Source organism: Brassica rapa, chromosome A09 (genome assembly GCF_000309985.2).
Source record: "Brassica rapa cultivar Chiifu-401-42 chromosome A09, CAAS_Brap_v3.01, whole genome shotgun sequence".
NCBI lineage: Eukaryota > Viridiplantae > Streptophyta > Magnoliopsida > Brassicales > Brassicaceae > Brassica > Brassica rapa.
This window is the reverse complement of record NC_024803.2, coordinates 13,407,094-13,427,032: the sequence shown is the minus strand read 5'-3', so window position 1 is coordinate 13,427,032 and position 19,939 is coordinate 13,407,094. Positions and strand designations below refer to the sequence as shown.

The following is a 19,939-nucleotide window of genomic DNA, read 5'->3' as shown; positions in this document are numbered from 1 at the left end:
ATGCTTTGTTGCTTGATAAATTTAAGACACAAGATACTAAAGACTAAAGAAAAGCAGAATCTATTTGTGCTTCCTGATTTGGTTTCTGTTCAACAACTTTTGGAGTCTAATAAATTTAAATGTTAAAGAAGAGACCACCCTAAGCATGAAGTCTTCTAATGTATAATAGTTTGAACATTTGTTTTTTCAAGTAAAACGTTTCATGCTTAAAGATGTCTTCTTATAAATCTACAAGATCCTTGAAACCTATCCATGACTTCAAGAACCTGGTGAAGGATCCTTTTTATTACTTTTCAAGATTTAATCCAAGTACTCGGGTTTTAAAAGGTTAAGAATAACTGAGACAATTCAAACCAATGAAATCACACATGAACATGGTGAAAACTCAGAACAAGTGAAGTTTCTAAGTTTACATGAGCAAGAAAGCATCTTTTCAAAAAAAAAATTATTTAGAGATAACAACACAACAGAAGAAGCAAAATGTTTATATTCGATTCGACTTTAAACAGCTGCTTCAGATACGGAAGAGATCATCCTTAGGACAGAGATGGAATCACCAACTTTGATTATCTTACTGCCTTTGCCTTGGTTATTGGTTGTGTTCCAATTCCAAACCATATCCTTACCAAAGAAAACCTGTCATAAACTGGTTTAGCATCCACACCAGGTAAATCAAGAATACTTGAAATCTTTTATACGTTTCAAATATCTATTACTTTTCCATGCGGTTTCTTGTGTGGCATTAAGACTTTGTCTGATCTGAATTTCATCAGAGTTTCAATTGGTTCAGTTGCATCTGGAACTCCGGTTTCTTGATTCACAGTTGGCAACTGAAAGAAGAAAACAGTTATAAGAACCCTTCAAGTTAAAGAATCGGAGAGTATTTAACTTTTCCACATCATACTCACCTTGCAGCGGCTACATAGCCTAACTCCTTGGAAGACCAGATCATTTATCTTGATTTCATCCCAAAGATCTTCACCAAAAGGATCACAATTATCGACCAGAATGCTACAAGAGAACCAAAAAAAATCAAGATTATGAAGAAAACTACCATTGTTTGAAGATATTAAGAACTCAGGATGAATAATAATTTTTACTTGGGTCGAAAGCGATTAATAGGCACCGGTTCAGTAAGAATTGTATTCAGCTTGTCCAAAGAAGCCTAAGAACAAATAACACAAGAGGAAGATCAAATGCATATTATATAGCTTACGGATATTGGAACTATCTATATTGGCTCACCTGTGAAGAAACCATGAAAGGGAATGTATTAGCAAATGTGGTAGAGTAACCAGCTGCATACTCAGGAGGTGAAGGTCTAGTTTCAGTTTCTGTATCATTTAAAAAAAAGAGGTTAATCAAACTCTATGCATCAAAAACTTTATGCTTGTGAAAAGATCATATGTAGAATAAAAACCTTTATTAAACCGAACCAAACGGCTTTGTTTTCCGAGATAATCAGAAAACCATTTAGCAGCTTCTTCTCCTTCATCAAAGGCAGATCCAGACCATTCCCACATGGACACACCTTCTGCCACCGAGCTTGGTTTAGTCAATGGAATCTTTAAAGGACTCATTCCAGGAGCTCTTACCACTGCAAAGATGAATAATCAAGATGATAAATTCATACAAAACTTTGTATACTTTGTTAACAGAATATTCACCCAAAAACGAATTCTTTGTTGGCTTCCAGTCTTCAAAGAAAGCTTCCTTAGGAAGCTCAGATTCAACAAGAGCAAGCTTTGGCTCAACTTTTTGAGTGTATGCTCTTCCCTTGTAGTTCACAGCTAACCAATACCGGTCCCATTGAAATCCTACATAGCATTTTCCACATATTAACACCAAACTTTTTTCTCAGGAATAAAACGAACATGAAGAAGAAGAGACGATTCATATGTTCATAACTTACCAGTTTGAGTTACAGTTGCCTGAGAGACAGAGATTCCACGACAAGATTTGATCGGATAAATGAATATAGATTGAATCTTCAGAGCTTGCTCCTCCATTCCTCTGACACAATGCTGAACACTAGACGAATCTTGTAGTTTAGTTGAGTGTGTTCAAGTATTGTACGTCTCTTTGCAATATGCGATTACAGTTATACCACTAGCCATAATAAACAATTCGTTTCTTTTTTAACTTCTCTGGACTAACACATTCAATGAATGTTGCCACTTTCACCAAAAAAAAAACAGGAAATAAAATGTTATCTACAAATATTATATGGTACCTACTTTGTAGCATTTTCAGATGTTCAAATACATTAGCTTGTGCATACTAACAAGAAGAAAAACAAGAGTATACAGAGATAATAGAAGCCATTGACATTTTTAGTCAAAAAGGAAGCATTATAGCTTTAAACTTTGTCTCAGCATAGTAATTTCATTGTAAAAATGTAATTCAATGAGATTTTAACGTATGTTTGAAACCACAATTTCTACAATATGGCGAGACTGCTAGCATATATTGATACAGAACAGAGTTCAAGAATCAATACCTATATTAACGTAGAACGAATACCCAAGCAAAATCCGTGGGAGAAGATTGTATGTTGTGTGGATCAGAATGAGTCCCAAAGCTCTTTTTATGGTCTACTTGAGACTTGGAGAGGAAGACTCTGAAACTTGGAGAGGAGGTCACTACATCTATTGCTGAGCCATCATCTATTATAAAATTCTTAAAGTTATAATATTATCACCAACCTAATCTTGAGACATCTCTGAACATATGCAAGTGATTAACAAAGTCCAAGATCAATATTAAAATATTAAGCCACTTTCAACAAGATGCATATCATAACTACTATTACTTTATTTAGAGATAACACAAGCTGTAATATGTTTTGAGTTAAACAGCTGCTTCAGCTCTGGAAGGCATCTTCCTTGGTACAAAACTTTTGTAATTTTAGCAGAAACTTACCCAAGGATGGGTTGTTATAAAATCTTGGGGAGAATGCTTCATTGGGAAACTACAACTCAGTAAGAGAAAGCTTTGGATATACACAAAACTGGAGACTTCTGGTTTTGTGTTGGACTGAGAATCACTGTCAAACAACGGGGACATCGTTGCCATGTCTGTCTGGTTCACTTCATCACAATGGATTCAGGGATGGCCGAAAAGTTTTGATCTTTGATTGTTATGGTCATCTCTGTGCTTTGAACAAGATTGATTCCTTGAGCTTAACATCAGCTACTAATCCATTGTGATGAAGTGAAACAGACATGAAAACTGATACAATCCATCCGTGAATCCATTGTAATGAAGTGAAATAGATAAACAACGAGAACACCAGCAATGTTTGACACTGAAACACATCTCAGAAAAATACATACGCATGAAACAATTGTTTTGGATATTACCCTAATGCACGTTGCAAAGAAAACTCTTCCTTTTTCATTCTATGTTTACTAGCAAATATTTTCGATATTACAAAGAAAGTAGAGGCTGGATAACAATCAAAGACGAAACAATTGCGATATGGGACCAAGGAAATTGAGCTGGAAGACAGAATCTCGGTCTTCTCTAGAGGTACTTTCTTGCTAGTGCACGTACCTTGGTGTCAAAATGCGTCGATGTGATGCGAGAACCAGGCAGATACAAGGGATTCAGAAGAATCTGCATGAACAAACGAAAAAAAAAACTTCCATGATGGTGATGCAATAGAGATTGTGTTGCTACGGTGCAACCAAATCAAGACAAAGACAACAACTACAAATCTATCAAAATAAATAAATTTTTCTTTCTGACCTTTATATAAAGCTCATGCACCTCCTGGAAGAAGCTCTTGATGCCATCCTCATTACGTGAATCATGAAGGAGCATGAGACGAGTATGTGTTGTTAAATTAAGGAAGAAACAAACAAGCATTTTAAAAACTGGACCCAAGAGAGACATTTAGATGGATGAATCTGAAGGAGAAGAAGCAAAAATAGCTGTTCTAATAAAAAAAGGATATGACCTGCAGTAACATAGACTGAGACAACCAGATCGTTGAATCTGTCGACAGACTTCAAGAACCTGATCAAAGAGTTATATATATGATAGTGAGACGAATCCTTCAAATAATTTCACAAGAGAATATATACTTACATGGCACTTGTAGTCCATGCTAAGTCTTGGACGACATCCAACGCGGCATGTAATATAAACTGGTGCAGTTGAGCCGCATCTTCTCTCTGCCAAATAGGAAAAAAAATGGCGTTATGTGCACCTTAATAATATAAAAATCAAACCAAGAAGGCAGTGAAATTTCCAGTTATTATTAACCAAAGTATAATGAAACAAGAATGAATACAGAGTCATTTTACTTTAGCAGCAGATCCAACTTCAGCTTCATAGATGGGAATATCATTCCGAGCCACAATCATAAAGCAAGCAGTGTTCGCCATTACAAAATCCCTAACTAGATTCCGTCTTTTTTTTTTTTATGTTTCCTGGAACACAAAACACACAAGTTTCAGTATTGTGTCTTATCTGCCTGCACCCACCCCTTACAAAAGAGCAAATTTTAAAGCTGTAAAAATTGCCATTGTCAACGAGAAACTGCAATTCAGTTTCTTAAGGCATCAATCAACAACAATCATGATTCAGGACATGAAACAAGCAGGTCTTGTCATAGAAATTTTAAAGTGTTTATGGAGAGACAGTGCGTTCTCAGTTCGCCATGTGATAATTCAACTGCGAAATCAATCGATAATAAACAAGCACCCGAACATGAAAAAGATAATGATCCAAATGCATCGCAGAGAAACGGAGAAATCAATACGTACCTGCCAGAGAGAGAGAGAGAGAGATTCAGATCGAGACCAGAGGAAGATTGAACCCTTGAAGGGAGTTGATTTCCTGAGGTAAACCAAGTAAAACATAGGAAAGTAAACCGGAGCCAATTGAATCGAGCCGGTTTAGTTCTGTTTAAGAGTTTGTTAACTTGGTATAATAAAAAAGGAAATTAAACAATCTGTTACGTGAAAAAGGAAATTCAAGGAAAATACTGAACAGCCGACTTCAGTCTTCTTATAAATTAGATTAAGCTTTTAGAAACATATCATTCATTCAGTCCCTCAAACCAAACAACGAAACACCAAATAAGATAGAGCGACTTCTGATTCGTAGAAACAGCATGTCTAAGACGATGATTAAAGAAGACAACAGCAAAGCTTCGAATGTTGTTGTTGTTAACGAACCATCTTCACTAGAGTTCGTCTCTTTTCTCGGCAAAGGTGGTTTTGGTTCCGTAGCTCTCATGAGAGATTCCAAATACCAATTATACGCTGAGAAATCATCTCCAATGGATTTCATCAAGAGTCTCGAGAAAGAACATAGGATCATGCTACGTTTCCGCAACCATCCACGCATAGTCCAAACAACGAGCCCTAATCTTCACATAGGGTTCAATCGCAACCGTTGCTACATCAACATGGAGTTCGCCTCCAAAGGTACTCTCCACAACGTCATCTCCCAGCAGTTCCGTGGTAGACCCATGCCGGAGTTCATGGTCGGACGTGCGGCTCTTATGATCTTACAAGGACTTGAAGCGCTTCACTCCCGAGGCTACGTTCACTGTGATCTCAAGCCCGCCAACGTTCTCCTCTTCCCTTCCAAGACCTTCGGAGAGCCGTGGGATCTCAAGCTTGCTGATTTCGGTTTATCCAAGGAACCGGGTTCGGATTCTAGGTCTTCTTTGTCTGGTGGTACGCCGCAGTACATGCCCCCTGAGTCTTTGGGACCCAACGGAGTGAAGATGGTGGGACCTGCCGTTGATATGTGGTCTCTAGGGTGTGTTGTGGTTGAGATGTTTGGTGGCTGGCCTGAGAAGAGGCAAGGTTGCTACGCGTGGAGGCTTCCCGGACTTGTGTCTCCGGTGGCTAATGACTTCTTGAGAAGGTGCATGGCGTCGCAGCCCTCGCGCAGATCCACCGCAGCGGATCTGTTGAAACATCCTTTTGTTGCGCTGCAAAGAAGACCCATGATGATGACGATGGCTCCACCACGGCCAGATCAGATGCTTCAATATTGTCCTCCTCCGGTTAGAAGACAAATAGGACCAGTGATGATGATGATGATGGCTCCACCAAGACCTGGAGATTTGATCTGCTGAGATCAATCAAAAATAGGAAAAAAGAGAGGAATTTGCGATCAAAGGCAGCTGTTTAGGTTTTTCGGTTGTTAAAGAGTCGTGTATAGGTTTCAGTTGAGTCCGTGTCTTAATTTCAGTTGGTCATGTTTTGGTACTTGCGTGCTAAGTTTCAGACACTCTCGCTTTTTAGGTTCAAGGTCTGATATTATTTGTAAATGCATCTTACGTCTCTTATATCAGAGTTTATTCTAAGTGTTTGATTCTTTGATATCTTCTAGTATTGCACTAATCAAACAAAAATGTCGCCACACTTTCAACAAGATGTAACTCAGAACTAGTAAAGTTTGTGTGTGATTTTTACAAGAGCAAGCAAGCATCATTCTTACATTATTTTAGAGATAACAACAACACAACACATTAGAAAAGGAAAAAAGCAATAGGTTTTGAGATACACAGCTGCTTCAGCTCTAGAAACGTATAGTATTCAAAGATTGAATCTTCAGAGCTTGCTCCATCTTAGTTTAACCCTAATAGTTTATGTACGAAGGGTTGGGTTAAGGCTAGCTTATTTTACAACATCTTTTAAAACACAAGCAGATAATATATATCAACAAGTGATTTAGATAATTACAGCAATTTCATTAAAAGATATATAATACAATCAAACAATGTTTTGTGGTTTTGGGATTTTAAGAGGAAAACAAGATTGTGCGAGAAATTCAATTTTTGCAGTTTTGTCAAAAAATAATATTTTGCAAGTCTAACGAAAAACTTGATTATGCGGGCGGGTTTTGGTGGAAAAACTCAATTTAACGATTTTGGCAGGAAAATTCAGTTTTACAGATTTTGCGGAAAACTCAATTTTACGGTTTTGGTAGAGAAACTCAGTTTTACAGTTTTGTTGGGAAAACTTTTTTTTTTTTTTTGTTATCTGTTGGGAAAACTCAATTATGCAATTTTGGTGGAATACTTCAGTTTTGAAATTTTTTTTTTGGGAGGGAGACCTCGATTTTGGCGAAAAAAACTTGATTTTGAGATTTTGACGGTAAAACTTATTTTTCATATTTCGACGAAGAAAACTCAATTTTACGGATTTAAAAAGAAAATTCATTTTTGAAGTTCTAACCCTACACCAAATATTGTTATTTACCCAAACAACATAATTTATCTAATAGGTTCAAACCCTATCAAAATCCGTTACTTCTTTAACACAGCCCTAAATCGGCCATAAACATCCCCTATATATTAATAGAAAAATATTTAAAAAGTTATAACTTGTAGTTTGTATTAATTAAAAACGTTTCATGCTGAGTTGTCACGTAATTAGAATGATAATTTTGCTTACGTGGCGGGTTGAGAATCAATTGAGAATTTTGTTAGTCCAAAATTAAATTTCTAAGGAATGTTGTATTATATAGTATATCCATTACGAATCATTCATTTATCAAAATAAAATTATTAAATATTCTTTCCTTAAATAAAACCTACGGAATTATCAAATATTATTAAGATATATATGGCAATTAATGATTTTAATTAATAAAGATTTACTAACAATCTAAATACTTTCTATCATTTTTCTTTAATTATTTATTATTAAAATAAATTACACAATTACATTAATAATATAATAAAAATTCAGATTTTTTTTGTATGTGTTGTATTTTGAATTTTTCAAAATGTTTATAAATTACTAAAATTGTTAAAAGTCGCACATAAATATTTGTGATCAAGGTTTAATTTTTTTTCTATAATAAGATACAATGATTATAAAGTCATATGAATAAATAATTTTATTTTAATAGGTGTTTATGTTAATATATATATTTCATATCGTTTAAATTAAACTATACATCATATGAAAATATATACTTATATTTTGATATTTACGTTAAACATATATTGAAAAGTTAATATTTTTATTTTGAAATCTTCATTGTTTTTTTTAAAATGATTATAAATTATTGAAACCACTAAACATTCCATATTAAAAAAATTGTTGGTGTAAATTTTTGTTACACAAATATGTAAATAATCATAAAACCATATGAGTAGAAACCTCATTTAATAAATATCCATATTGAAAGTATACTATATATATATATGGTAATATCATTTAAATTTAATTATATATCATATATGATAGTTAAAATTGATTGTTTTGATTTATTTACCCTAAAATGATTGCGAGTAAACAAGATCGGTCGTTTGATTTATATGTGCATGCCAATTTATTATACAATAGTAACTGATTTCTTAGTTATTTAAAATATAATTTTTATTTTATAATATGCAAAAAAACATAAAATAAGTAATAAATATAAAATATTTATTTGTTCTGCACAAGACGCGGATCTTTACCTAAGTATATATCTCTTTAATAATTTTAAATCTTAAATCTCAAGCCAAAACAAAATAACGAAATGAGAATAAACTCAAAAATCAATATTTATATCGAGCAATAACCAAAATGAAAAAAAAATAACACAAAAATGAGATGAATATTGAAGATAGATAGGATTGGCACGTGAACGTAAACTTCTCATAACCATAATTAACTTTTAAATTGCTAAATCATGATATAAAACTGAGTTGGCATAGTTTCATTGTAACCAAATAGTAGGCTTGAGATTGTTCGGCCTAAACATTAGGTTTTTATGCGATAAATAATTTTTTGATCTAAAATATTTTTAAAAATGAGATCAGCTCATCAGTAAACAAATTATGTAATTAAAAAAAGTTTTTTAAAAAATATTTAAGGGCCAAAAATATTAATTTGATCAAGTAATATAAATTTTATTTTTCCATACAATATTTCATAAATAATTTTCATATAAATTCACCATGCGCCTTCCGCAGGTCTTATCCTAGTTTTAAAAATAAAGTATTAAAAATTAGGACACTTCAATTATTTGGATGGACTGGTCAGCTCTATATCTCAGAATATACATACTTGGCAATTATCATGAAATCCATCGCCGTTTTTTCTTGTCGGCTCCCATCGCCGTTACGTGGTTACTCATTGTATAATCTGTGACCAATTAGATATTATGGTAAAAAAAAGTTTAGATCAATCAAAACATTCAAAATATTCCAAGAAATAAAACAAAAGGAAAGAGTTGACAAAAAAAAAGGAAAAGAAACAGCTAAAAAGGAAATCAAACCTATCCACAAAACAAATTAAACATATCTTTTGCGAAAAAGGAAATTAGTGAACAACTCAGTTAGCTTTCTGTTATAAATAAGAAAGAGCTCTGAAGCAACACAATTCATTCGATATCTTGTTTTGTTTCTCAAGTCAAACCAAAACACAACTCACAGAAAAGCTTGAAAGAGTTTGAATTCCAAAACCCTAATAATTTACAAAGTATGTCGAACAAGACGATTATCAGAGAAGACAACAACGAAGCTTTGCATGTTGTTGTTGTTAACGAACCATCTTCACTAGAGTTCGTCTCTTTTCTTGGCAAAGGTGGTTTCGGCTCCGTCGCTCTCATGAGAGATTCCAAATACCAATTATACGCTGAGAAATCATCTCCAATGGATTTCATCAAAAGTCTCGAGAAAGAGCATAGGATCATGCTTCGTTTCCGCAACCATCCACGCATAGTCCAAACAACGAGCCCTAATCTTCACATAGGGTTCAATCGCAACCGTTGCTACATCAACATGGAGTTCGCCTCCAAAGGTACTCTCCACAACGTCATCTCCCAGCAGTTCCGTGGTAGACCCATGCCGGAGTTCATGGTCGGACGTGCGGCTCTTATGATCTTACAAGGACTTGAAGCGCTTCACTCCCGAGGCTACGTTCACTGTGATCTCAAGCCCGCCAACGTTCTCCTCTTCCCTTCCAAGACCTTCGGAGAGCCGTGGGATCTCAAGCTTGCTGATTTTGGTTTATCCAAGGAACCGGGTTCGGATTCGAGGTCTTCTTTGTCTGGTGGTACGCCGCAGTACATGCCCCCTGAGTCTTTGGGACCCAGCGGAGTGAAGATGGTGGGACCTGCCGTTGATATGTGGTCTCTAGGGTGTGTTGTAGTTGAGATGTTTGGTGGCTGGCCTGAGAAGAGGCGAGGTTGCTACGCGTGGAGGCTTCCCGGACTTGTGTCTCCCGTGGCTAATGACTTCTTGAGAAGGTGCATGGCGTCGCAGCCCTCACGCAGGTCCACCGCAGCTGATCTGTTGAAACATCCTTTTGTTGCGCTGCAAAGAAGACCCATGATGATGACGATGGCTCCACCACGGCCAGATCAGATGCTTCAGTATTGTCCTCCGGTTAGAAGACAAATAGGACCAGTGATGATGATGATGATGGCTCCACCAAGACCTGGAGATTTGATCTGCTGAGATCAATCGAAAGTAGGAAAAAGAGAGGAGTTTGCGATCAAAGGCAGCTATTAAGGTTTCCGGTGTTAAAGAGTCGTGTATAGGTTTCAGTTGAGTCCGTGTCTTAATTTCGGTTGGTCATGTTTTGGTACTTGCGTGCTAAGTTTCAGACTTTCGTTTTTTTAGGTTGACGGTCTGATATTATTTGTAAATGCATCTTACGTCTTTTAAATCAGAGATTATTCAAAGTGTTTGATTCTTTGATATCTTCTAGTATTGCACTACTCAAACAAAAATATCGTCACACTTTCAACAAGATGTAACTCAGAACTAGTAAAGTTTGTGTGTGATTTTTACAAGAGCAAGCAAGCATCATTCTTACATTATTTTAGAGATAACAACAACGCAACACATTAGAAAAGGAAAAAAACAATAGGTTTTGAGATATACAGCTGCTTCAACTTAGAAAACGTATAGTGTTCAAAGATTGAATCTTCAGAGCTTGCTCCATCTCTCTCTCTCTCTTTGACAGAGTGCTATCACAGTTGCAAATCTTTTTGTTCGTGTTAGTTTATTTAATACACGTGCACTATATTAGCAAACAGGTTACACAAACCATCTCAAGATTCGGTCTTTCTAGAACCTTTTTCTGAACCTACCAATGCGCATAGGTTTATATTTTGAATCTAATACTATGTCGCAACACAAGTATCAGCTTGCGCATACTAAAGGGTAAAAATCCAAGAAAATCAGAGTTTGGTATGAAGTTAAAAGGGAAGCAAATAGCTTTCAACTTTGTGATCTCAGCATATTGTAAAACAATGAAGTTTAAAGATGATATATTTATGTAGAGAGGACTTTACTAGTAAGCTCAATCTGAAATTAACCAGAAGAATCTGATTCTAAAAATGCAGATTTTTTTTTTTAATTTTGGAAGCTACGGACCGTTACTACTTATTACGCTTGGCAGCGCGTCTTCCGTTACCCTTCGTTGGTGGTCCTTTGTCACGACGCTTCAGCATCTCAAGCTTCGATAAGCGCCTACAATAAGTCAATAACAAACAAACTCAAGAACAGAAAAAACTCAAGCTCCTACACTAGACTAATGCAAGGCTACTCTTTGCAATGGAAATGAGTTATCTAGGCATTGCTTCAGTCAATGCAAATCGACTCTAAGGCTTGCTAAGAAAGTAATAAATAGATAAATAAAAACAAAAAGTATTTAAAGGGAGGGGAGTACTCTTTTTCTTCTCTAGCCAAGACATTAGGATCCTCATTCTTGATGTCGTATGGATACCACTCTGCAACCTTATCACCAAAAAGCTTCTTCCTTAAAATTTTATGAGGAGATCTCTGTCCTGTTGGGTTAAGCATATGTCCAAAGATCCTCGCCCTTGCTTCAGTCATGCCTATAGTGACTGCTGACGTTACAAGGCGTTTCAAGCTACCACTTGCCATCTTCCTTTAAACCAAACCTGTTAAAGTAAGAAACACACAGTATGCTAATAAGTTTAACAAAAAGACAGAACAACATTTCAATTACAAGACTCAGAGATATTGTTTTTATAACTAGAATGGTAAATGTCTCATACAAAGGTACAAACTTTATGGTGGAATACAGTAGCCCCTACGATCAACTCTAAGCAACGATTCTTCATAACTAGGGTTCAGTTTCTTTCGTTAAAGACATGAAATTTATATTTCAGAACTAACATTAGATCGAATCTGGATAAAGTTTCTACGATTTGAACAAGAACAATTGGTGAAAACACGCTTGTTCAAGAAATACTCTTGAGACATTTCATCGAACACGTTCCCTGCTCGAGTAAAATAAAACTTGGGAAACCAAAAAAGGGGACATTTTTACCATCGCCAGTGACATAATATATCGACTCTCGTCGGAGAATGAGAAGAAATCGAGAGTGAAACTTACCGACAGCAAAAACAATAGCGACGGCGACGAGAGAATCGGAGACAGCGAGACATAGTATAACGAGAGGACTATAAATAAATCAAAAAAGTAGAAATTTTTTTAAAAAATCAAGAAGAATTACTCACATGCTTTCATTGAGAGTTGAACTCAAGACCTCCCGCTTACTAAACGGGTGCTCTAACCAACTGAGCTATGAAAGCTTTACGTCTGTAAATATTTTACGACTGAATTGATTAAGAATCAATTTGGCTGATAAATTTAAATATCACATAACCTTGGTGGTTTTACTATAATGGAAGAAACTACAATTCAAAACCCACACACTGTTTTAGGTTTAGAAGTAATATTATTAATTAACATATGTTAGTGTTGAATTCAGCAAAATATATATATATATATATATATACAACACATGTTGATGATGTTTTAGTCTCAGTGTGAATCTCAAAAACAACCCACAATAAAAATTCTTTAAACTAATATTTATAGGATTATAATATTTACTAATTTATATAGTTATTAATTTACATTTTAAATTCAAATATTTTAAATATATTTTTATCTAAAATAAAAAATAACAATTTTAACAGTAATGTGACTAAATGTTATAAAATTGACTTGCTTATTGTTCTTATTAGAACTTTTGTGTATAAGAGATAGGAAATTACTCTTTCGTACTTATTCATCGATATTAATCTTTAGAAAATACTCAAAATAAACAGATTGATTAATATTTTATTTTTAGTTTTGTAAATTTTAAATCATTTTGTAATGTAATTTATATGTATAAAGATAAATATGATATTTTAAATATATATATATATATATATCATCTTATTTATAAACAATCTTATCAGTTATAAAATCACAGTTTTGGTCAAACATGAAGTATGTTGCATACACCTTAGATAAAATCTACTAAAAAAGTTAAAGACAGTTCAAATGAAAACTAATTTCTAATACGTCTACTTTTTCGTAATTCCATCAGATTTTTTTTTTTGTAAGAGAAAAGGTACATACTTTACGATAAAGCATTTTGTTTTTGTCACAAGTTGTTTGACATGAAAAAGGTGGTGGTAACTTGGCAAGCAAGATACATCGAAAGCAAGACATCTAGTATAACATATCAGAACAATAATCTACATTGTTTACTTTTTCTTAACAATAAAAAAATCCACAACAAACAAAATTTTAGTTAATGGATGTGTAATACCTCTCTAACAACATAATAATTCTGGAAAAAATAGGGATCTATAAAACAAAATATGATAATATATATATATATATATATATCATAGTAAAACATAAAACATTATGTGAAAGTGAATCTACCACTAAAATTTTGCACAAAAAAAAAGAATCTACCACTCACTAATCATGAAATAAATACGTAAAATATACAAAAATAAATGAATTGAGCGATATATAAAAATAAAGTGAAGGTACCACTAATCATTTCAATATAGGTACGCAGCTTTGGTATATATGTACAAATTGATTAAGCATGTAGTGTGACAAGAGGATCTCAAATCTCTATCAAGATAGTAAGCTAAAATATCATGTTTTAGTCAATCAAGAGATGGTATACAAAAGAATAGCACTATTGGTTTTACTCATTTTGTGATATTATTCATTCCTGGCTGGCTCTATCAAAGTCCTCAGATTGACGGCAGATGTGTTATTCTGAGACGATGGCTTGTTTGCAAAGAGGACAATCACTGCATTCATTAGAAATCAACTCATTAGACCATTAAAAAAAAAAAGGTAAGGGGAAGGAGTTTAGTGTTTGACTGTTTGAGTTACCCATGGTCCGAAATAAGCCACTGGTCAACACATATAGAGTGGAAGGAATGGTCGCAAGGGAGTGTCCTCACTGCATCTCCTGCTCTGTAAGGCTCTTGGCAAATGGTACATCTAGCAATGAACACAAATGTATGATAAAGATGTGTAAAAGGAGGTAGATGAGAAGGGAACAAGAAAAACTTACATGTCATTGTCAGTGCTTTCGGCCATTGTAGACAGGGGTAGAAAGTGAAGAAAGTGTGCAGGAAGTGGAGGAGTGCGTGTTGGAGCATTCGCAGCCTCAATATACACGACCTCGAACTCCGCATGGCGCTCTTGCCAACTGATGTAGTGCCAAAGAAGTAATTGGGCAAGCTTTATGGCTTGAATGATGACCCATAAAAGAAACCCCACAAACTCGCGGAAGAGAAGGAAGGGAAACCAATGTATCTGCAGTACAAAAGAAAACAATCATCTGTCTTCCATATCTATATTTCGAGAAAAAAAAAACAGAGAGAGTACCAGTATCACCAAAAACTCAAGCTCATCCACTCCCACTTGAAGGTCTAGCACATCAAGCCACAGTTGAATATGCAGAAGAAAAGATTTTAGAAACTCTCTGAGTATAGTTTCAAAGATCCTGAGTTGCTGCACAAATAAAATAATTGTAATTTAGGAAACCAGAAACGATGATTGATTGATTGATTGATTGTTTGTTTCCATATCGAAAATCATCATTTTCCTTTAACAAAAAGGAAATCAAATCTCGTTCCCAAAATTAAAACCCTAACTTCGGGATGGATACAAATCTATGTTTCAATCTAAGTCCGCAACAAATAATCGTTTCCATAAACGTCAGGCGCAATCACATTTAAATATCAAAACCATAAGTTCTCGCCGGATCTAAATCTCCTATTCTATCCTAATCCGGCACGAATTCCATAAACGGCGCTCGCAACCACACGCGAAACTAATTGCAAATTGCTAATCTTACTGAAATAGAGCCAGAGAGAGAGAGAGAGAGATACCTCAAAATCCACCATCTTAGATCTTGCGAAATTACTCCTCTTTCCTTTTGCAGAGAGCTCTGCCTCTCGAGAGGAGAAGATGAAGATGAAGCCTTGAGCGGGAAATCACGACGTTACTCTCTCTCTCTCTCTCTCCTTGAATAACACTCGACGTCGTCGTTCTCTCCACACAAACAAAACGCTGTCGTTTCTTTTTTTTCTCTTCTCTCATTTATGATGGGCTTTCCCGTTATTTTGGCCCACATTAAACATCACCAAATTCATATCAGGCCCGTTTATCCCAATCCTACTTTTGAGGCTTGAATAACAGTCACCAAAACATCGCCGTTCTCTCCACACAAAAAACAAAACGCTGTCGTTTTTTATTGTTTTTTTTTCTTTCTAATTTATGTTTTAACTAGTTAATTATTTTATTTAAAGGTATTAAAGACAGGATTCGAATTAACAAACTGAAGTTACATTAAATACTAACAAAAGATCATTTCAACTTCTCAACATCTTTATGCTTTGACTTTGTCCTTTCAAACCCTGCATCATACAAACATGAAAGCCGGTAAGTAGAGTACAAAATGTAAAATCGGTTTGTTTAGTTACAGTTACGAAAAATAGTGGTAGTGAACATGGATCCTAACAAAAAAAAAATCATATTTTAAAATATTCAAATTGTATATAAAGAAGAATTCAATGACATATTTTCATTAGAAAAAGACTAGGATAACACCAAACCAAGTTTTTGTTCCCAAAGTAGCACTCAAGACTCAAAGTCACAAATATAGGTTTCATTAAAGAGGTAAATATACATTTATACCCCTTGGGTTAATTAATCCAAACCTTAGGGTTTAGAGTTAAGGGGTAGGATTTTGGAATTAGAGTTTAAAATTTTATAAAAAATAAATACTAAAATAAAAAATAAAAAATTTTAAAAACAGTTTCAAAAAGTATTTTTAAATTATAAAAAGAAAATTTGAAAAAAAAAAATCGAAAAACAAAATTTCAAAAAAAATTATAAAAATTTCGAATCTGAAAACATATAATCTGAAACTATAAAAAAATTTCTTTTTTTCATTTTTTTTATTTTTATTTTATTTATTTATATTTATTTTTGTTTGTTTATTTAATTTTAAACCAAGGGTATTAGGGATATTTTACCCTTTAATGAATGTCATTTTTGTGACTTTCTCCTTCTAGTGTTATTTTTGAGACATAAACTTCAAAAGATGCTATTATTGACAATTGCCCTATTTTCAATCACCTGGTAAAATACAAACACAACACATGGCTAAAAGTTTCTTCATTATGGCATTTATATCAACATAATACCAATTTTAATTTTGTAAAATGGAGTTTATTTAGTTATGGGGCAGCTATAGCTCGTTCCATTACAGTTTGATCGCTTCCACATAAACTGCAAAGAAAAGTAGGAGCAAAACTGATTAAACCTTTCGTTACGGTCTTCTCTACCTAGTTACAATGCGATGTTGGGCTAGAATATTACTCTGATCATCATAGAGGAACTGAATATTTCTTTCAGATGAAGTTGCTACAAAAGATCAATAAATCTAAGAAGAGTAAGAAGATAAAGAATCTGATAAGCCATTAATACATAATGGTGATCTATATGAAGAGTGTGATACTTATGGAGGATAATCTTTTCCAGCTTCGACCAACAACGTTACATCATTTTTGTATTATTTTGCATTATTCCAGACTCACGTCCATCTATAATCATTTCTAGTAGGTTTTCTGAATGAAAGTTAGTTGAAAATTACTTACCAAGTTACTTGAAAATTCAATATATATTTATAGACGTTTCTAAAACGTTTCCAAAGTAAAAAAAAAATAATCAAAAATCACGTTTCCATGTTTCAAAATGTTTCGTTTCCACGTATCCGTTTCTATTTCATGCAACCTAGGTCATATGAATAAAGAGTAGTTAACAAGTAATTATCAGTTTCGGAAGAATGGTATTGGTAGGCATTTTTCATATGCATTCTACCCAATAGATATGATAAACAGAAAAGATAATGGTTAATATACTAAGAAAAACTTTTGGATAAAGCATTTTGTTCTTGTCACAAGTTGTTTGACATGAAAAAGGTGGTGGTAACTTGGCAAGCAAGATACATCGAAAGCAAGACATCTAGTATAACATATCAGAACAATAATCTACATTGTTTACTTTTTCTTAACAATAAAAAAATCCACAACAATCAAATTTTTAGTTAATGGATGTGTAATACCTCTCTAACAACATAATAATTCTGGAAAAAATAGGGATCTATAAAACAAAATATGATAATATATATATATCATAGTAAAACATTATGTGAAAGTGAATCTACCACTAAAATTTTGCACAAAAAAAAAAAAGAATCTACCACTCACTAATCATGAAATAAATACGTAAAATATACAAAAATAAATGAATTGAGCGATATAAAAATAAAGTGAAGGTACCACTAATTATTTCAATATAGGTACGCAGCTTTGGTATATGTACAAATTGATTAAGCATGTAGTGTGACAAGAGGGTCTCAAATCTCTATCAAGATAGTAAGCTAAAATATCATGTTTTAGTCAATCAAGAGATGGTATACAAAAGAATAGCACTATTGGTTTTACTCATTTTGTGATATTATTCATTCCTGGCTGGCTCTATCAAAGTCCTCAGATTGACGGCAGATGTGTTATTCTGAGACGATGGCTTGTTTGCAAAGAGGACAATCACTGCATTCATTAGAAATCAACTCATTAGACCATTAAAAAAAAAAAGGTAAGGGGAAGGAGTTTAGTGTTTGACTGTTTGAGTTACCCATGGTCCGAAATAAGCCACTGGTCAACACATATAGAGTGGAAGGAATGGTCGCAAGGGAGTGTCCTCACTGCATCTCCTGCTCTGTAAGGCTCTTGGCAAATGGTACATCTAGCAATGAACACAAATGTATGATAAAGATGTGTAAAAGGAGGTAGATGAGAAGGGAACAAGAAAAACTTACATGTCATTGTCAGTGCTTTCGGCCATTGTAGACAGGGGTAGAAAGTGAAGAAAGTGTGCAGGAAGTGGAGGAGTGCGTGTTGGAGCATTCGCAGCCTCAATATACACGACCTCGAACTCCGCATGGCGCTCTTGCCAACTGATGTAGTGCCAAAGAAGTAATTGGGCAAGCTTTATGGCTTGAATGATGACCCATAAAAGAAACCCCACAAACTCGCGGAAGAGAAGGAAGGGAAACCAATGTATCTGCAGTACAAAAGAAAACAATCATCTGTCTTCCATATCTATATTTCGAGAAAAAAAAAACAGAGAGAGTACCAGTATCACCAAAAACTCAAGCTCATCCACTCCCACTTGAAGGTCTAGCACATCAAGCCACAGTTGAATATGCAGAAGAAAAGATTTTAGAAACTCTCTGAGTATAGTTTCAAAGATCCTGAGTTGCTGCACAAATAAAATAATTGTAATTTAGGAAACCAGAAACGATGATTGATTGATTGATTGATTGTTTGTTTCCATATCGAAAATCATCATTTTCCTTTAACAAAAAGGAAATCAAATCTCGTTCCCAAAATTAAAACCCTAACTTCGGGATGGATACAAATCTATGTTTCAATCTAAGTCCGCAACAAATAATCGTTTCCATAAACGTCAGGCGCAATCACATTTAAATATCAAAACCATAAGTTCTCGCCGGATCTAAATCTCCTATTCTATCCTAATCCGGCACGAATTCCATAAACGGCGCTCGCAACCACACGCGAAACTAATTGCAAATTGCTAATCTTACTGAAATAGAGCCAGAGAGAGAGAGAGAGAGATACCTCAAAATCCACCATCTTAGATCTTGCGAAATTACTCCTCTTTCCTTTTGCAGAGAGCTCTGCCTCTCGAGAGGAGAAGATGAAGATGAAGCCTTGAGCGGGAAATCACGACGTTACTCTCTCTCTCTCTCTCTCCTTGAATAACACTCGACGTCGTCGTTCTCTCCACACAAACAAAACGCTGTCGTTTCTTTTTTTTCTCTTCTCTCATTTATGATGGGCTTTCCCGTTATTTTGGCCCACATTAAACATCACCAAATTCATATCAGGCCCGTTTATCCCAATCCTACTTTTGAGGCTTGAATAACAGTCACCAAAACATCGCCGTTCTCTCCACACAAAAAACAAAACGCTGTCGTTTTTTATTGTTTTTTTTTCTTTCTAATTTATGTTTTAACTAGTTAATTATTTTATTTAAAGGTATTAAAGACAGGATTCGAATTAACAAACTGAAGTTACATTAAATACTAACAAAAGATCATTTCAACTTCTCAACATCTTTATGCTTTGACTTTGTCCTTTCAAACCCTGCATCATACAAACATGAAAGCCGGTAAGTAGAGTACAAAATGTAAAATCGGTTTGTTTAGTTACAGTTACGAAAAATAGTGGTAGTGAACATGGATCCTAACAAAAAAAAAATCATATTTTAAAATATTCAAATTGTATATAAAGAAGAATTCAATGACATATTTTCATTAGAAAAAGACTAGGATAACACCAAACCAAGTTTTTGTTCCCAAAGTAGCACTCAAGACTCAAAGTCACAAATATAGGTTTCATTAAAGAGGTAAATATACATTTATACCCCTTGGGTTAATTAATCCAAACCTTAGGGTTTAGAGTTAAGGGGTAGGATTTTGGAATTAGAGTTTAAAATTTTATAAAAAATAAATACTAAAATAAAAAATAAAAAATTTTAAAAACAGTTTCAAAAAGTATTTTTAAATTATAAAAAGAAAATTTGAAAAA

General features: G+C 34.2%; 7 protein-coding genes and 1 non-coding gene across 9 annotated transcripts; 2 read left to right on the top strand and 6 right to left on the bottom strand.

The window, feature by feature from the left end:
• Positions 1-257: 257 nt before the first annotated feature.
• LOC103839165 (mitochondrial amidoxime reducing component 2-like) lies at positions 258-3,063 on the bottom strand. Its single transcript, XM_009115654.3, has 10 exons — positions 2,923-3,063; positions 2,501-2,666; positions 1,913-2,031; positions 1,668-1,817; positions 1,421-1,597; positions 1,246-1,334; positions 1,101-1,165; positions 909-1,011; positions 717-830; positions 258-636 (listed from the first exon to the last, which is right to left on the bottom strand). Exons 3-10 carry the CDS (start codon positions 2,007-2,009, stop codon positions 502-504), a joined length of 930 nt encoding a protein of 309 aa, XP_009113902.1. The 5' UTR covers positions 2,010-2,031; positions 2,501-2,666; positions 2,923-3,063; the 3' UTR covers positions 258-501.
• Positions 3,064-3,276: 213 nt separating this feature from the next.
• On the bottom strand, positions 3,277-4,837 carry LOC103839167 (trafficking protein particle complex subunit 2-like). 2 transcript variants are annotated; one of them, XM_033278196.1, is made up of 6 exons: positions 4,773-4,837; positions 4,311-4,436; positions 4,093-4,178; positions 3,959-4,020; positions 3,751-3,836; positions 3,277-3,618 (listed from the first exon to the last, which is right to left on the bottom strand). In XM_033278196.1, the coding sequence occupies exons 2-6, from the start codon at positions 4,389-4,391 to the stop codon at positions 3,526-3,528; spliced, it is 408 nt and encodes a 135-aa protein (XP_033134087.1). In that variant the 5' UTR covers positions 4,392-4,436; positions 4,773-4,837; the 3' UTR covers positions 3,277-3,525.
• Positions 4,838-5,066: 229 nt separating this feature from the next.
• Positions 5,067-7,707, top strand: LOC103839168 (mitogen-activated protein kinase kinase kinase 5-like). The gene has a single exon (XM_009115656.3). It carries the CDS (start codon positions 5,123-5,125, stop codon positions 6,098-6,100), a length of 978 nt encoding a protein of 325 aa, XP_009113904.3. The 5' UTR covers positions 5,067-5,122; the 3' UTR covers positions 6,101-7,707.
• A 334-nt stretch (positions 7,708-8,041) lies between these two features.
• On the top strand, positions 8,042-10,903 carry LOC103839317 (mitogen-activated protein kinase kinase kinase 5-like). The gene has a single exon (XM_009115825.3). The coding sequence runs from the start codon at positions 9,449-9,451 to the stop codon at positions 10,424-10,426; it is 978 nt and encodes a 325-aa protein (XP_009114073.1). The 5' UTR covers positions 8,042-9,448; the 3' UTR covers positions 10,427-10,903.
• A 264-nt stretch (positions 10,904-11,167) lies between these two features.
• Positions 11,168-12,457, bottom strand: LOC103839169. Its single transcript, XM_009115658.2, has 3 exons — positions 12,339-12,457; positions 11,646-11,880; positions 11,168-11,446 (listed from the first exon to the last, which is right to left on the bottom strand). Exons 2-3 carry the CDS (start codon positions 11,861-11,863, stop codon positions 11,356-11,358), a joined length of 309 nt encoding a protein of 102 aa, XP_009113906.1. The 5' UTR covers positions 11,864-11,880; positions 12,339-12,457; the 3' UTR covers positions 11,168-11,355.
• Positions 12,458-12,464: 7 nt separating this feature from the next.
• TRNAT-AGU lies at positions 12,465-12,538 on the bottom strand. Its single transcript has one exon. It is a non-coding gene; the product is annotated as a tRNA-Thr (tRNA).
• A 177-nt stretch (positions 12,539-12,715) lies between these two features.
• Positions 12,716-16,070, bottom strand: LOC103839318 (receptor homology region, transmembrane domain- and RING domain-containing protein 1-like). The gene is made up of 5 exons (XM_009115826.3): positions 15,149-16,070; positions 14,643-14,768; positions 14,326-14,570; positions 14,142-14,252; positions 12,716-14,056 (listed from the first exon to the last, which is right to left on the bottom strand). Exons 1-5 carry the CDS (start codon positions 15,161-15,163, stop codon positions 14,017-14,019), a joined length of 537 nt encoding a protein of 178 aa, XP_009114074.1. The 5' UTR covers positions 15,164-16,070; the 3' UTR covers positions 12,716-14,016.
• A 1,515-nt stretch (positions 16,071-17,585) lies between these two features.
• Positions 17,586-19,889, bottom strand: LOC103839319 (receptor homology region, transmembrane domain- and RING domain-containing protein 1-like). Its single transcript, XM_009115828.3, has 5 exons — positions 18,968-19,889; positions 18,462-18,587; positions 18,145-18,389; positions 17,961-18,071; positions 17,586-17,875 (listed from the first exon to the last, which is right to left on the bottom strand). Exons 1-5 carry the CDS (start codon positions 18,980-18,982, stop codon positions 17,836-17,838), a joined length of 537 nt encoding a protein of 178 aa, XP_009114076.1. The 5' UTR covers positions 18,983-19,889; the 3' UTR covers positions 17,586-17,835.
• Positions 19,890-19,939: the final 50 nt, after the last annotated feature.